The 18,253-nt window shown below is 46.4% G+C and overlaps 1 protein-coding gene across 1 annotated transcript in view; it reads right to left on the minus strand.

Moving 5' to 3' along the window:
- ALK (ALK receptor tyrosine kinase) overlaps nucleotides 1-18,253 on the minus strand; it is a 319,074-nt gene that overhangs the window by 27,609 nt on the left and 273,212 nt on the right. The window contains exons 11-15 of the mRNA XM_068153686.1: nucleotides 17,450-17,593; nucleotides 9,579-9,741; nucleotides 4,671-4,821; nucleotides 1,392-1,523; nucleotides 603-747 (exon numbers count right to left, since the gene is read on the minus strand). Of these exons, the coding sequence (XP_068009787.1) occupies nucleotides 603-747; nucleotides 1,392-1,523; nucleotides 4,671-4,821; nucleotides 9,579-9,741; nucleotides 17,450-17,593 (735 nt within the window). The remainder of the gene's footprint in view (nucleotides 1-602; nucleotides 748-1,391; nucleotides 1,524-4,670; nucleotides 4,822-9,578; nucleotides 9,742-17,449; nucleotides 17,594-18,253) is intronic.

Genomic DNA, 18,253 nt, shown 5'->3' on the forward strand with positions numbered 1-18,253 from the left:
TTTCTCCTGCCGAACAAGGACAAGGATTTTCCAGGGAAATGCAAAAAGATCTCTCTGCCTACTCCCTAACTTGTTTGTGGCTTGCAGAGCTTTCCCCTTCTCACTGCAAAGAGTACTTCTGAAAAAAAATGTTAGTTCTGAAGTGAAACAAAAGGAATTTAGTGAAAGGGATGTGGAAACCTGTCCCAGCCCTGCCCGAAATAGAACACACTCACCAGTGACTGACTTTCAGCTCTGCTGGACGTTCAAGGTCTCTTTCTGCATAAGCCAGAGACACTGTGAGAATGCCTGCACAGCATGAAGCAGTGCAGGGGGCAGGGTGGCTGCACTGGTGCTGCAAACCACCACATCAAAAATCAGCCAGCTTTGCCCATGAGAGATTCTTTGTTATTCTGGGAGAATATTGCCATTGCTATGGCTACACCATCTCAGATATCCTCATATGGTCAAGCACCCACCACTGTTGGTACATCCTACATGCAGCTGTTAGACTTCCATGTTCCCCCTGAAGTGAGTTTTCACAAGTTTCACCTCACCTCCTTGTGAGGAGGAATCTGGGAGAACCACACATTCACAAAAGTCCTTAAAAAGAGTTCTCTTACCTGCAGCTCCTGAATTTCCATTCAGCCCTGGGATAGAGGAATCATTCTCCAGTCTTTCTGGATGAAATGTGTCTGTTTTGGCCCTGTAGGCCCTTCCACCACCTCCTGCTGCAATTATCAAGGGGACTGGTTCTCCATTCTCCATCTTGACAAATTCAGAAATAAAGGCAGTGTTCAAACTGAGTGAGACACAAATGGAAGTTCAACCACATGCTAATTACTGCACGTCACATTAAGCACACATCTGGGACTGCTCCAAATCACCACTGACAGAACATTAGGAGCTGGAAGGGACCTCTGGAGATCATAAAGTCCAACCCCCCTGTCAAAGCAAGATGACCTAGGGCAGGCCACACAGGAACACATCCAGGTGGCATACAAGCTATCCTCAACTTTGCTTGCCGTTGCACCGCAAAGGCCAAAGGTGCAGCACAAGTCTGATGTTCTACCATGATGGATTTGAATAAAGTCCTGAGGAATTTGCTCTTTGCTGTAGAACTATGCTTCAGCATCTCAGCTTGCACTGGAAAAAAACCTGAGTTCAGCCTGTTATGTTTGCAAAGGAACTTTCAAGCCACTGAGGCCAGTGTGGTCACAGCAGATCTCAGAGGTGTGAAGTACCAACCCAGCTCACTACAGCTATCACCTGGAAATGAAGGATACCTGGAGCTCACTTTGTGGGCCTTGCACCAGGTATGTATGAAGAGTTCTCAGATATTTCAGGCTGCAGTTCTAGAGCAAGTGGCAGGATGCCCACGCTGAAGGTGCACAGGGACTAGGTTTCCATACCTTAAATATGTAAGTTGCACCTCCTCCTCCTCCACCTCCTCCTGCCCACTCAGTGACGCTTCTGTTCACACGGATCTCTTCTTCAATCACGTTGTTTTCTCCAATGCAGACTTTCTGTATAACTTCATTAGTCTGGAAACAGAAGACCAAGCCTGAATTCTGGTAAGAAATCTCCATGTCCTTGTACACATAGAGGCCTTGTGGACATCTGACCCTCCCAAATCAATAAACCGTCCTCCAGCGAAACTGCACCAGCAGGAACAAGTCAGTGCTCTTCTAGAAGGATCCTGCCTCTTGCTTTAACCTTTGTCAGAAGAATTTGTTGCCATTTTAGTGGAATTATTTTGAAGCAAGCTCAGTGCTGGCATCTATTACCACATAAAGCAGCTCCATAAACATCTAAGCTACAAGACGGAGCAGAATTTACTGCAAATGCTTCCCAGCATTTGTGGGCATTAACTGTCTGTATTTCACAAGTGGGACAAGGCAGTAACCCAGCAGGGATGTGACCTGCTCCTTCTCACACAACAGCCAAGTGCTGAGGGAACATGAAGATAACCCAGGTTTGTTACTCCCTTTCCAGGGTCCCACCGGTCTGGGCCAGGCAGCCAACCCGTATCTAGCCAGACCTGGGGTGTGTGGGTGGCTCACACCGATGCACCTGAGCTAGCTTTAGCCCAGGCAGTCCCAGCATGGAGAGCAGCAATCTGCTCAGACCAGACTGGCTTTTTAATATTTATCTGGACTTCCAAGCAAAGCTCATCCAGCCCAACCCCTCCTCCAGAGCAGCATCACCTAGAGCAGGTCACACAGAACACATCCAGGCAGGTTTGGATAGCTCCAGAGAGGGAGACTCCACAGCCCCCCTGGGCAGCCTGCTCCAGGCCTCTGGCACCCTCACAGGGAAAACATTTTCCTCATGTTCACATGGAACTTCCTCTGCCTTAACTTCCACCCATTGCCCTTGTGCTGGCACTGGGCATGCCCCAGCAGAGCCTGGCTCCAGCCCCTGGGCACTCACCCTGCACATATCTATCAACAGCCAGGAGCTCACCTCTCAGCCTCCTCCAAGCTCCAGAGCCCTCAGCTCCCTCAGGCTCTGCTCCTGAGGAAGTTCCACTCCCCTCATCAGTTTTGTGGCTCTGTGCTGGACTTTTTCAAGCAGTTCCCTGAGGTCCTGCTTGAACTGAGGGGCCCAGGACTGCTGCCCCACCAGGGCAGAGCAGAGGGGGAGGAGAACCTCTCCTCACCTACTAACACCCCCCTCTAATCCCCCCCAGAACGGCGCCGGCCTTCCTGGCGGCGAGAGCGCGCTGCTTCCTGCCGCTGCCAGCTCCAGCTAGTCCCGAGACCACCAGCTGCAAGCCCACCTTGGATTACCATGTCGAGCTGATGTTAAAGAGAACACCTCACCACAAAGCCTCCCAGAGTGTGATAATGGCCCCCTGCCGGTCCTCCTCTCCAGGCCAAGCAGCCCCACCTCCCCCAGCCTCCCCTGTCACTTTCCCGCCCATTCCCTCACAGGGCTGCGGCGGGGCCCACAGCTGCACGCGGCGCCCACAGCTGCACGCGGCGCCCGAGGTGAGGCCTCACCAGGGCTGACACTGCCCTCAGCACTGTGCAGCCTCAGCCCTGTGCAGCCTCAGCCCTGTGCAGCCTCAGCACTGTGCAGCCTCAGCCCTGTGCAGCCTCAGCCCTGGCCTCAGCACTGTGCAGCCTCAGCCCTGTGCAGCCTCAGCCCTGTGCAGCCTCAGCCCTGTGCAGCCTCAGCACTGGCCTCAGCTCCTTGAGCCAGCCTGTCCAGGACTCTCTCTTCCTACTTCCAGCAGATCAACACTCCCCTCCAGCTTGGTGTCATCCACAAATGTACTAGTCATTTCACCTCACCAACACTGTCCTGCTGTGCACACTGAACTCACCAAGTCAACAACAGTTTAAAGCCAAACAAGCACAAGGAGCTGTTACGTTAGGACCGACCCTGTGCTGGCCTCTGCTTTACACATCTGCATGTTCTTTTAGAAGAGGAACTTGCTAAAAGCATCCTGAAGTTGCAAATTATTCTGTTGGCCACAAAATGTGTCCCCGGCTGTGCCAGAGAAAGGAAGGCATCCATTTTGTGTGTGCAGATTTGCTTTCCCTAGTTGTCCCCCGCTAATTGATTTGGAGTTGGGGGGGGATGATTAATCAAATGACAAAGTCAACGACCCAAAGGAACCACTAGATTACCATTGAATACAAAAATCCTTCATGGCAAAGACATAACTGATTACAATTCAATCTAGTAAAAGTCCCTTTTACAAGTCAATGCAATCTCTTTGCCTCAATGCAAGAATTACATTAGCACTCAATAAATTCTCACTAAGATTACAGTGACCTGCAATTTAATGAGTCCATATATTACACTCAGCAGGAATGTCCTAGTCACAGACATTAGATGGAAGTTTGAGTTATGGCATTTCTCATTTCAAAGAGGCTTCCCATTAATGGTTTGTTTGTAGATATGTATAATTTCAGTTTTAACATTGTTTACTTCAGCACCCAGCCTTGAGAACCACCATCCTTCAGCCTTGCTCTGCTGTAACAGACTGCTAAGCTTTCATCTCTTGGATTCCCTCCATTAACAGCTGAGAAATGCCCAGCACGCAAATGTCCAGCTCAAACCTGGAGGTGGAATTCATCAGATAACTCTTAGTTTCCCCCACAAGAATCTCCTGTGTCCTCATCCTCCAAAGAACACCAAATGCTATCATGCCTGCAATGGTGGAAGTTGCACTTTTCTCTCAAGGCATGTACAGCAATGACTGGTTAGTAACACAGAAATCAGGACTGATCCAGCTGCCATGAATTTGTCTCATTCATTCCCACAGAGAGAATAACCAAACAGGCCTTGCCAGTTGGGTGTCTCCAGAGTTGCAGAGTACTCTGACAATATGGCAGGGCTGGGCACAACAGCACAGGCAAAGCCCTGTGAAGTCAACCTTGACAAAAGCAGGCAGGGCTGTCTTTTCTCTCTGAACACTCATACAGATGCTTTGAGATATGCAGCTCAATCAGAAGCCTGTAAAGCACTGTCATGAGAGCCTGAATGTTGAAAAGGAAGTGAGCATGGTGATCTGCTACTTCATCTTTTCACACTCATTCCCTCCCAGTAAAACAGTAGCTACCCCTTGAACCACATAACCCAAACCCCCTCAAGGACAACGTTTTCCCCTGTGAAGAGACCAAAGTCTGTGGATTTGTAGGAAGAATTAAGGCAAAATGGAAAGGACAATCACTTACACTAGGACAAGCATCTTCTCCTTGCTGTCCCACCAAGATATACAAAGTATCATCCTTCTGGAGGTCAAATATTCCCAGCACAGACACGCCGTGGGACCGCACCATGGTGTTCTTCCCTCCTTTCCCACCAGCTGCTCCATAGCCTGAGATGCTGCAGGAAGCAGAAAAAGAGAGCCTGGCATCCAAACTTCCCAGAGAGACAGAACATAGTACAAACCACATCCACACACCTGAACTGCACACAGCATCACAGGGCCATGCCCTGAAGACCTAACACTCTAGACCCAAATCTTGAACGCTGAAGTTCTCTGCTCCACGTGGACCTAGGAACTTGGGTAGCTACAAAACAGCTTCTTTTTTCTTTCATATTGATTCTTGGGCAAATACTTGCTGAGGACAGGGTGAGCAGTAGGGTAGTTTCAGACTTCAATACAGAAAATATGTCTTATTGTCCAGAAGACATAGCCTTGGGAAGTACTCAGCAAGGGAGAGGAAGAAGAGAAGCAGGAGAACCAGTGAGGAGAGCACACATGGCTAAAGAGAATGTTAAGCACAAGCCTGACCCGGAAAGAGGGTTGGAGAATCTCTTCTATGAGGACAGGCTGAGAGAGTTGGGGTTGATCAGCCTGGAGAAGAGAAGGCTTCAGGGAGATCGTATAGCACCCTCCTGAAGGGGGCCTTTGGGAAAGCAGGGGAGGGACTGTTTACAAGCACTTGTAGTGACAAGACAAGGGGCAATGGTTTTGAACTAGGACAGGGTAAACTTAGATTGGACATTAGGAAGAAGTTCTTTACTATGGGGGTGGTAAGACAAGACACTGGAACAAGTTGCCCAGGGAGATGGAGGAGACACCATCCCTGGAGGCATTCAAGGTCAGGCTTCATGGGGCTCTGAGCAACCTGACCTAGCTGGGATGTCCATGCTTACTGCAAGGGGGCTGAACTAGATGACCTCTAGAGGCCCTTTCCTACCCACTGATTCTAGGGTATGTGCTCTACCTTACCTCCTCCTTTCCTCTAGCTCCTGTTGGTCTTTGCCCAGGACATTCCTGCACACAAAGAGCCTTTGAGCAGAACAAACCAGCAGTGCTCATCATGCCTGAGCACCCTGAACACGTTGAGCAGCCAGCTCTCTTTCAGCCAGCAACTTGATTAGCATCAGGAACAATTAGATACTGCTCTGAGGCAGACAGCATGAAGAAGTTCTGATGTCAAAGTAACTATGGAGCATCAAGTGCCTCATAAAGCACATTAGATCCTTGCAGTGTGACATGATTATGTTCATGCCACTGCTGATAATCAAAGCAATCATTCCTTAGTAAGGCTGCACTGGAGCCAGCAGAAAAAGTGATGGACACAGCACTGGGCTACCCTTAACAGATGCCGCATGAATCTGTAGACTGAGTTGATTTGCTGTAGGATTTTGTAATGGCTAATCAGGTGCACTAGCAGGCCCAGCAAGCTGGCAGGGGCTCATCAGCTGCCACCAGGGACCGTATTTTTCTGTGTGTGAACAGATTTTGCACACAAGCAATGATGTCAGGAAGTTCTGGAGAATCCATTTTGGCCTGATTCAAACACTGCAGACAAATAAACACCAGTAGATTCAGGTGACAATCATGCTCTGTCCAAAGTGGGTGTCACTATTTAAACAGATGGGTTATCCTGACTTCAGGATTTAGCAGGATCTCTTTCCCTTTCCTTTCCTTTCCAGAAGGCACTCCCTTAACCCTTTTGGCCCTGAAGAAAGACTCAGATGAGCCTGAGCAAATATAACCAGAACACAGAATACTTTTCAATCTCTTCCTCTTTTACTATGATATTTGCAGGAACTGAAAAAGAGAACTGCATCTTGAGGAAGGATCAGGATGATCAGAATACACAGCCAGAGAAAAAAGTTCCATCTCCAGGCAGACAGGAATGGAAACACTGGAGTTAATTTTGAGAAGGTGAGAAAATGCAGTATCTAGATTGGCCAGATTAGGAGGACACTTGTTTGCATTCCACTGTGCCACTGTTCTGGTGCTATCTTACAAGAGGGAACCAGAGGAAAGAGGACAATGGAAGTGTCCTTCCATAAATAGAGCATCCAGCAGAACAGATCAAAGACTCCTTAAGTATAGAAAGATTTCAGGTAATGGATGGTAATATGTAATTTCTTACAGTTCACTGCTCTCCTACTTCATCACAAGCCTAGAGATTGGATGATGAGACCTTCTGAATGCTTAGAAGGGAATATGAAAGAAAAGAATATTCTTTTATGTTGCCTAACTTTATTGTTGTACAACATGCAGTCCTGCAGGAGCAAGCCAGATGACTTTGTCCATATCAGCACTGAAGCATGTAGGAATCCAGACTTCAAGTGGAAACATCTACAGTGTGTGGCAGCCTACCCAGACCTTCACAGATGCTGGGGTTTTGTGGGTGTGCTTAGCCTCTGCTAGCAGAGTTCTGTGCACAGATAGCTTTCTGCCTTTGCACTTTAACAAGACCTCAGGTTGACACAACCTGCCTCCTTCTTACGCAGCGATCAGAAATGCAGCTTGCTCTCTGTGTGGCACAGTGCAAAACACACTGACAGGGCATAACAACACACTTCTTAAGAGCCCAGCAGTCAGCTGGAGGATTTCATCTCTAGGTCAGGTATTTTGGAGATGGTTATCAGGCTGATACAGGACTCAGTGCAGCAGGCCTGCAGGGGACAGCTAAATAAAGGCAGTGGGGGCAGATACTGGTAAGGCCTAGAATTGATACTGCAACTCGACATTTTCCTAGGGCTGTGCTGTACTGGAGGACACTGCTGCCCCTTCAGTAGCTCAGAAGCAGGAAGATGTCAAGTTAATTTAAGCCCACAATTGCCTCCTTTCCTCAGGCTATGAATTCTCTAGGATAGCCTTAAGAGGGGCAGAAGAGAATGTCATCCATTTATACTTACAGGTTACCAATGACATTAGCCATCTATAATCCATGGAGAACCTAAAAGTCTGTTAGGTCATTTATAGGACCTAAATGGGTAGGTCTTCCCTGCAGGCCTGTGCTTTGTACTGTGGAGCAAAAACCAGCCTACACTTGCACTTGAATTCTGGCTGCTCTTGGGCTGTGATATTAAAGACTTGACAATGCTGTAAGTTTATGGCATCTTCTCTTTTGCACTACACTTTATAACCATATTGACTGAATGCCAGGCCTGAAAAAATCCTATTTGCCTCTGGCAACTCATTTCTGATAGCTGAGTAAAATATCAGTAATGAGGTGGGTTTTTTCCTTTCCATTACCATCAATCTTTGTGGCAATAGGGACTCAGGAAGAACCTGCAGCTAGCACAGCATAGCCAGTATCTCAAAACTGCTCTGTGGTAGACTTGATGCTCTTTTTCAACAAAAAAAACCCAAACCAACCAACCAATCAACCAACCAACCAAAAAAGGGAAAAAAGGGGAAAAAAAGGAAAAAGGAAAAAAGAAGGAAAAATAAAAAAGGAAGCTGCCAGTAAATGTTAACTGAAATCTGTTCAAAGCCTCCAGTGGGATATCCTGCTTTGAAATCCACGATACCATCCCTGGATTCACCAGGGACTGCTGCATTAAATTACACCACTGGACAGTCCCTGATTCAGACAGCTCTGCTTACAAACTGCTGCATGCAATGGCTTGATGGTACCATTCAGATACAATGGACTAAACTCCAACTGTAATTTTTTCCCCCCAAGCAAAAGCAAAAAGAAAATGATTGTTAAAAATCTGATTAAGTGGCATTGAAGTGTGTCTGATCATCTCCCTTTGAAAAGAACTCTGCAGAGGGATTTAAGTGTGAGGACCCTCAGTATCATAAAGCCCAAACACTTAGGTGGCTGGCTTCCAAAAATCAATTCTACAGTGGTAAGCCAGGCTTACAGGCTCAATTTACCATGTCTAGATTCTGAAGAGTCAAGGTGCTGAGCACAGCTTGATGCAAACTGTCCCACAAGGAATGCTGAGAGACAAGTGTGCTCCCTGTATCTGCTGTGAGTGAGAAAAAACTCATTCCCCCTCTACTTGGCACTGGTGAGGCCACACCTCAAACACTGGGTTCAGTTTTGGGCCACTCACTACATGCAGGACACTGAGGTGATGGAGTAGGTTTAGAGAAGGGCAACAAAACTGGAGAAGGGACTTGAACACAAGTCTTATGAGGAATAGCTGAGAGGGCTGGGGCTGTTCAGCACTGAGAAAAGAAGGCTGAGGGGAGACCTTATCACCCCTCACAACTGCCTGATGGAAGGTTAGAGTGATGTGGGGGCTGGCCTCTTCTCACATGCAACAAGTGACAAGATGAAACAGCCTCAAGTTGTGCCAGGTGGTGGTTCAGGTTGGATATTAGGAACAATTTCTTCACAGAAAGGGTTATCAAGCAATGGAAGAGGCTCCCCAGGGAGGTGTTAGAGTCACCATCCCTGGAGGTGTTGAAAAGATGTGTGGATGTGGTGCTGAGGGACATGGTTTAGTGATGGTGGCTTAGCAGTAGTTGTGGGATTGGGTGAGTGGCTTGACTTGATGATCTCTAAAGTCTCTTCCAACCTTGACAGTTCTATGGTTTTATGATTCCTTCTGACCTCATGACCCTTGGCCTGGGGAGGGCAAAAGGCCTGATGTTCAGTTACTTGCAGAGCTCTCACAACCTGTAACTGTGTAGGCTAAAGATATGTCTGCCTTAGCTATCTGTTTCTCTCTCTTTGACCAAAGAGTTACATCTTCCAGACAACAACTGTGACACTGGAAGGACTGGAAGTCACAGGGTTAGGGAGAAGTAAAACCCATGTAGAGCTGGGCAAGCACCTGAATGTAATACCTCCTGTGTACCTAGCATGTATCTGCAGCTTCAACAAGTTTTGAGCCCAAAGTTATGTAACAAGTGGAAATAGTTCCCTTACCTGTATGTGTTGGTTGCTGGTACTCTCCAGATCTGAATGCCTTGGAGAATCCCTTCAGCTCCTACAAGCACACTGAGGTTGGAGTTCCTGTAGGCATCGTTGCACTGGCTCTGTGTGGGGCCATAGGGTCCGCTGGCACCACATGTTGTGAATAACCAGTGATCTGCAATGAGGACACACAAAGCATGACCTGAACAGCCAAAGATCAAGGAACTCTTCTATTCTTTATTCACTCTCACTGGTTTTGGCCAGAACAAATAGTCTCAGAATTTTTCCTGACTCACAGTGCTGTGTACCTCAGTACTGGACCACTTTTCACCTGCATCTCCTGCCAGCTATCATAACTATGAACACAGCTCTCCTTTTAAAAAGCCACAGGTCACAGAGTATCACCCTGCAGATATCTGTGGACACCTCTTGAACTGGTATCTACAGCCTTGAACCCTGATATCTAGTCTTGAACCAGAAGTTACTTGCTCATTCTTGCAAAAAAAACTCAACCTCAAACCCAAAGCAAAACCTCACACAAAATGGAAGGCAAGAGACTCACTCTGTCAGCTATCAGAGTGATTTAACACTGCAATATCCCAGTGGGCTAAGCCACCTGCACTGGAACATATGTTTAGTAAAGCAGGTAGCTGAGTGTCTTTGTTTGGAACAGTAAGAAACCATTTGGATGTCTCTGGTGAAACATCAAACAAGTTCTCCCAAAGGCAGAAGCAGGTGACCTTCAGTGGGACAATAAACCCAAAACATGAGAATCAAAACAGAAAACTGGAGGTGATAAAACCTAGGACAGACCACAGCAGGCTGCTGTGGTTAGGCTTCACGTGTTTGGTTTACTCCCTTTAAATAATCCTGTTCCTTAAGCATCTGCTTACTTGGGCTTGATAGAAGTATCTACAGATTATCACACACAGAGGACTGGACCTGAAACTGGCAGCTCTTGACTCCCACTGAGTGCCAGGGGGATCAATGAACTACATCTTATTCTAGAAAGCTTTTTAATGGCCCTCTGTTTCCTTTGAAGCCCAATGCTCTGAGGAAGAGAGTATCCTCCTGCTGCAAACATTATACCTTCAGACTTTGAACTGAAGTAACCACAACATCTTTGGCATTTTCTGCTTCTTGGACAGATTAAGGGGGCTCACTTTCCAGTGCAGAGGCAGTACCATGGTAAGAGCGGACAGTGCTGACAACATCAGATCAGTGAATGTGCATCTGAGTTCTTGGAATATGGCTTTTAGGAGCATGAAAATACAAGGAATGAAAAATTACACATAAGGAACACAGGGAGTATGATGGAAGGACTCTGGAGATAACTGAGCAGAGGAGGTACTATCAGATCAATACTATTGCAATGGATACAGTGGGATACACCAGAGTTCATTAAAGCCTCCTAGGCTCTGCAGCTGGGGTAGTCAGTGCTAGCAGACTTGCTCTGTTTAAATAGATGGTGGACAGGAATGGGAGAAGACAAACTCAGAAGTAGTAGAGCTGGGTAGTGATGCTTGCCCAAAACATTGCAGAAGGAAGTTTGGTCCATGGGGAGACAGCACCTGATCTGGGAGTTGGTCTCTTCTCCCTAGTATCAGGAGGAAATGGGCTCAAATTGCATCAGAGGAGGTTTAGGTTAGATGGTAGGAAAAACTTCTTTCTTGAAAGAGTGATCAGGCATGGGAACAGGCTGTTCAGGGAGGTAAAGTCACCATGCCTGGAGGGGTTCCAGACATGTGTAGACATGGCACTTCAGGACATGATTTAATGGCTGTGGTGGTGGTGGGTGGATGTTTGGACTCAATGACCTCTGAGGTCTTCTCCAACAGCAGCAGTTCTATGATTCTAGGATTTGAACCATCAAGAATTTCAGTAAACCCAGCAGCACCTGCTTTGAATCAGCAAGAATTTCAGTTAGACTTGCAGGCAGGTGTTTCCCAACCTGCTGGTTTGTCACTGCTGCTTTGCCTTGCAAGCAGTCCTCCTCCTGTTTACGTGCACTTTGACACGTGACGCTGAGAGTCAGTCCAGCACCTAAGGACTCTGTTGCTGAATTAGATGGGACAGAGTATGGCATGGGAAGAACTCATTTCAACATAATTAGGACAGATGGGCTTTAGTTACAGCTCTGGATGCAAACTAAAAACCTTGCACTTCCCTCTCTCTGCTCAAACAATTCACAAAGCCAGCCTTCAGGACGCAGTTGTAACAGTAGCCCAAGACCTTAAACCATTAACCCAGTAGTGAAGCAGAGTGTTGCCCCTCCTGGGTAACCTGCCACTTCCCACTTGGCTTTTCCTTTGCTCTTTTTTTTTTCTAAGTAAGCCTACCCACTGACTCTCTGAGGGCTATTGATTTTCTCCTGGTTCCAGAAATGACTGCAGCATGTCTCCTGAGCTCAGAGAGAGCCTTTCTACAGGCTGCTGCATGCCACAGCAGTTTACAGTAATTCAATTTGAAGCATTATTTTAATCTCCAAAGACTAAGCCAGCAGCACTGAATTGAAAATCCTTAAGCAGCTGGGAGAGCAGCATAGATTTTTTTTTTCCCATCAGTGTACAGCTGATGAGAAGAAAAAACAAAAGCCAATAAAAATAACCTCCCCACAACCCACCAAGCAGGAGTCTCCATGCTAGGTCTTCCCAAACTACCAGCAGCTCTGGGAATTGTGCCCAACCCCACACAAGTTACAGCTAAGCATTCAGGTAGTTTGGTGTAGGGTCCCCACCTATTCTGTCATTGGCAGCTGCAAGATGCTAACTGAGCTCACAAACTAGAAGCTCCTGTGTGAGGTGAGGGAAAACTAGAAGTGAAGATTACACTGAGATTCAGAGCTGGGGAACTTGACTTCAGTGAAGAATTTAGACTCCAGGGCATTTGACAGAACCCCCATTTTTGTGAGAAATGTGGCAGAGGAAACATTTGGTCTTCTGCCTCTTCACCCTCCTCAAGCTCCCTGGCAACGTCCCCAATGTGTTGTTAAGGGTCCAGCAACAGCACATGGCAAGAAATGCCACTCTGGCTCTACTGAAACACAATCACAGAAGCACCATGGGTGGCAAAGACTTCCAAGGTCACTGAGTCCATCCATTATCTAACTCTACTATGGCCACTACTATTGCCAGAAATGCTATTCTGGCTCTAAGAAAATGGATTAATCAAATGAAATCAAACCCTTCTCCCCAGTTTTTCTTTCCCAGTGAGATTTACTGCTGTATTTCCACACACAGTCACTCATCCTTAGTTTCTTCTGCACAGCAGAAATTCTTGTTTCCACACAGCTTGGCTAGATGTGTGGTATGCACAGGCACTGGATTTCAGCTACAGCAAAGGGGAGTGATGTCCTCCTGCTCTTGGAACACAAAAGGAACACACCCCCACAGGACTTTAAATGCCTAATTAATTTGAAGCTCTGCTACTGCTTGGAGCCCAAGGCAGCACTGCTGCAGGCACTGTTGCAAATAACAACCAGCAACAATGGAGGAAAAAGAGCGGAGCAGCAAAGCCTAAGGCGCATTTGTAGTCCCAACACAGAAAGCAACTTCACTGGCACATAGAGCACATAAACTCCACATCACAAACCAGACAAGGGCATTCTAGCTCTACCTCAAGGCCCTAAAGGCATTAACTGGCATTTGTTAAATGAAGCTGGTTTGCACTGAGATTCAACTCACTCCAACCCAAAACTTCATTGTGATTTGAGAAAACTGCCAACCAAGTACTGTGGTACTTGGCTGATTTTGGAGCCTAGAGTAATGGACTGATGAAACCTATCAGTGCTTTAAAACAGTGTGTAGGCAGCTCATGGAACCTGCTGCCACCATCTCTGTTCAGGCCAAGAGGTTATTCCTGCTTCAAACAGAATAAACCCAACTGTTAATAAAGGCTGTAAGGTCTCATGCTTCAGGAGCATGAGAATCCCAGTGGCTAAAATTATGGAGGTAACTCATTCCCTTAGAAGTCCCTCAGGAGGTTCATTTTACTTCCTCTAAGGCAGATGTCATCAAACTTGATGCCAAGCAGAACACTTGCTTTATGTCTTTCTAAAAACATTCACAATCTCCTTTACAATATTTGGCCAATCAGGGGCTTACAGGAAACTGCTCATCTTCATCATGCTCACTAACATTTGGCTGCCAGTGGCACCATGGTGTGGGTGTGGGGGCATATACCTTTCACTCAGTGCAAGAGCAATTCCCATTATGCATTCCCAGGAATTCCAGGGCTGGTCTGTGCTGCAAGTCTGTAGGCATAATATACATGCCTACAGAGACATGCTCAGAGGAAGGAAAAAAGCCTTTAGATTTTATTTGGGTTCACCTAACAGTGGCCTGTGAGCTGTGTTTTGAGATGAACACCTTTTCTAGATTACATTTGGCAGAGATGAATGGGGTGGGACAGGGGTCTGCAAGATGATGGCAAATGGCAAAAGTAGGCTGTGCTGCCACTGCCTGAGCTGTTACATGTGTCTGCACAAAGTCAGTAATAGGACATTAAATGATCACAGAAATGAGTGAGCCTTGCCAGCAGTACCAGAACCAGTTACACAGGGATGGCTAGATGAGGAGGAGGTTGGCTTTTCAACTCTTCATTCAGTTACTATTTCTACCTCTGTCTTTCTGTTTTCAAATGGGGGCAGCAAAGGACTCTCAGAATCACAGAATGTTAGGGGCTGGAAGGGACCTCGAAAGGTCATCCAGTCCAACCCCCCTGCCAGAGCAGCATCACCTAGAGCAGGTCACACAGGAACACATCCAGGCAGGTTTGGAATATCTCCAGAGAGAGAGACTCCACAACCCCCCTGGGCAGCCTGCTCCAGGCCTCTGTCACCCTCACAGGGAAAAAAATTCTTTCTCATGTTCACATGGAACTTCCTCTGCCTCAGCTTCCACCCCTGCCCCTTGTGCTGTCACTGGGCATCACCCAGCAGAGCCTGGCTCCAGCCTCTTAGCACTCACCCTTTACATATTTATAAACACAAATGAGGTCACCTCTCAGTCTCCTCCAAGCTAAAGAGCCTCAGCTCCCTCAGTCTCTCCTCGTAAGGAAGACTTGAATGTGTTTCTCAGTTTTAACAAGAGCATTTGCACTGATGACAGATGTATGCCAGACTGATCCTGAGTATCAGTTCAAAGAAATACTCAGACCTTGATTCATGCTTTAGATTTTTGTTAAGTGTCCACATAAAAGGAACACAATCAGGGAATCCTTGGAAGAAATCATCTGTACTCAGTAGAAGAGGGCAAGGGCACCACTGACTTGGAAAAGCAATGAGAATGGCTTGTTGCTTGTTACTGACTTGGAAGAGCAATGAGAATGGCTTGCTGCTTGCTACCTTCCAGAAACAGAAGCTAAGAAAAAGAAGAGAATTCATTTATTTTCTCTTCTGTGTTCCACTTAAAGAGACAGCAAGAGACTTCCACAAAGGGTGTTAAATGAGACATGCTAATAATGTTTTGGGATTTGTTTGCTCACAGTCACAGAAGATACTAGGAATGTGTGTTAGGTAACTAAGACCAAATTGGATGGAGCTGGCAAAACGATTTCAACACCTTTCCTGAGCTTTACAGAACCATGGAATGGCTGGAGTTGGGAGGGACCCGAAAAATCACCTAGTTCCAACCTCCTCTGCCATGTGCAGAGACAGCTCCTACTGGAGCAGACTGCTCAAAGCCTCATTGAACTCTTGAACACTCCCAGGGATGAGGCACCCACAACATCTCTGGGTTCTTCTGATAGCAGTTTCTGCACAATTGAAGCTGCTATTAAGAGTGAGCAGCTTTACATTTTAGGTGTAAAATGTGTGAAATAGCCTATTTATTTCCACTGCATGATTGAGTTTGGAAAGAAGTTATGCCAGGCCAACCTTGCTATGGAAAACAGAGAGAACAAAACCTGGGGTCTGGTTGTGTCTTGATTTTCCATATTAAACCTTTGCTAGTTTCAGTTCTACAAAGCAGGCAACTGCAAACACTGAGATACAGAAATCCATGTCCACATGATCTGAGATTCCACCACCCAGCTCAGACCATTCTCTATCACTATTCAGGAGGCTAATTTTCTTGTGGGGAGAGCGCTGAGCATTAAGTGATGCTGAATACAACCCCACAAGGCTGCAGATACTCTTGCTGCGTTATGCCAGCAGTTCAGTTAGTGTAATTGCACACAGAGAGCAACCAAATGCAATTTGCTTTTACTTAATACTCATTCTGCTGTTCCCTTCAGCTCCTTCATCCGATTAACCACCATGACTCAGAGCTCTTCCCAGAAACAGCCATGTAAGTACTCGTAAGGGAGCTCTCCCTGATGCAAAAGACAAAGACTTTGCAACCACCAAGTGGCGCACAGAAGAGACCAGAGCTGAAGGATAAGATTCATCCACTCTGGATGAGAAAATGTTTTCCTGACAGTTTCCATGCACTTGTAGAGCAATGCAGGACTGGAGGGGGGGAAAGGTAATATTTTTGTACAGTTCCCAAGATGCCATTGCTGTACTGTGTGCCCTGACACGAGTAAGTTGTCAGAGGGATGAATGAGAAGCTGGAACATCAAAAGAGAGGCTAGCCTCTTGGTACTTACAGCCTATTCACAAGCACCAGAAATCTTTAATTAAAGCTTGATTGCTCTGTGTCTTGTTATCTCTTTTTGCCTCCTGAGAATCCTATTTTGTCTTCTCCAGCTTCCATGATAGTAATTTGTTTACCTAAAGATCCTCATTACTGCTCACTCTGTCTTTCCATGTCTGACTTTCCCATATTCTTCCCTTCTCTATACAAGGCAATTGCACTGGCTTGACAGAAATGGACTTTTTTGATTGATAGTTAAACCCTGTAGAGAGATGCCAAGGTTTGAGCTGCTTTCAGTTTTACTTAAACTAACACCTAATTAATTAAAAATGAGGCCAAAGGAAGCTTGGTTCACATCAAAATAAAGAGTGCACAGCCTTCTGTACACGCACAGACTTTCAATCCAAAACCCTAGCTCCACTGAAGTGACTTCAATCTTCTGGTATATGCAGGTCTTCTCACAACTTCATCTGCAGGCTTCTTCTAGAAGCCAGTTTCACTTGCAGCCTTTCAGCAAGAAGCTGGCACTTCAGCAAAGAACTTCTCACTGAGTAATCAAAAAGGAAAGCACCTGCCTTGCCCTGGGATCAGCTATCTCGTGGCCAGCTTGCACTGCAAGTTATCATGGGACTAGAAACCTACAAGAAGTTTGTAATGTTGACCCTGGTCATCACCAAGCAACCCCAGAGACCAACTACCACATGAGTTGTAGCACATTCACCATCCCATGTGTGACACAAATCAGGGGGTAACAGCTTTCTGGAAGCTCTGGGGTATTTCACAGCACAGCTGCATTATGTTTTGAACCTTTGGAGGATGTAGCCTGGAGACAGAATGGCTCAGATTGGAAGGGACCCCAGAGATCATCTACTCCAACCTCTCTGCCATGGGCAGGGACACCTCCTAACTAGCCTTGGTTGCCCAAGGCCTCACCCAACCTGACCCTGACCACTTCCAGGGAGATGGCATCCACAACCTTTCTGGGCAATACATTCCAGAGTCTCATCACCCTCATACTGAAGAACTTTCTCCTCAGATCCAGCCTAAACTTACTCTTTCTCAGCTTAAAACCATTCCCCCTTGTCCTGTCTCTAGACACCCCTACAGTTACAGTTAACAGCTAAAGGTAATTGCTTTGTAGCCCTTGTGTTGGTTTGGTTTGTTTGTAAGAGACTTGGGAAAAGCTCTGTGGAAAGGCTTTGGTAAAACAAAATAAAGGAATCATACTGCATTTAGCCACATTGAACTGAAATCCATACTAGGTGGAAATCTCTGCTTCTGAAAATGCTTCTCAGAGCAGACAATTACCTGCTGGACCAGAAATGGGGACAGTGTTGAGTTGCAGATTTCCCAGAAGCTTCTGTCCCCACCCAAACTTCTTCTGGCCACCTCTACTGTTAAGCAGATTGCTTGAGTCTGAAGTGGTACTTCTAGGTGTCTTCTCTCCACTGACTAGAAAACAAGAAGTCACAGATTAGTTGAATCACTGAGGGTGGTTGAGTCAGTATGTAATCCAAACCTGAAGCTAAAGTAAGGGCTGCAGGCCTCTCTGCTGAGGAGGAGAGCCTGCAGCCACCAGAGAGAACACTGTTGAAGGTAAAGGGTAGACTGACTTTCCATTGCTGTTACAGGAACTATGCCAAAGAAAAATAAACAGGAATGAGTGGTGGGCAAAGGAGTGAGAGAATGAAGTCCCAGAGCAGAAAACCAGAATGCAGTCTTTAGCAGCTACTAGAGAGTTTGTCTAACAGCCAGTAGAAGCATGTGCAATCCTTTTTAATTACAGCCTAACCTTAAGATCTCTGTAGAACACTGGAACCTGAGGTACATTGTGCTGAAGCAAAGAAACCAAGGGGAATTACTGCATAGCTGGAAAGACATACCCCAGCCAATGCAAATTAGCATCACACAGCAGAGGAAACATTCTGACTGCTGTTGGGTGAAGAAGTAGCTTAGAGGTTTTCAGACTGGACTGGGATATAGAGGGTGTAGCTTCAAGCCTAGGAAGTTGCTCTGGTTTGAGCTAGAGTAGAATTCTCTCTTGTGATTTTACTTCTCAGTTCAGCCTCTTCTAAGTGATGGCACTTTCTGAAGTCACTGGCATACTTTTTG

The sequence above is a fragment of the Melanerpes formicivorus genome, unplaced genomic scaffold (genome assembly GCF_026170545.1).
Source record: "Melanerpes formicivorus ecotype bairdi unplaced genomic scaffold, bMelFor1.0.p_v2 SCAF_26, whole genome shotgun sequence".
Taxonomy (NCBI): Eukaryota; Metazoa; Chordata; class Aves; order Piciformes; family Picidae; genus Melanerpes; species Melanerpes formicivorus.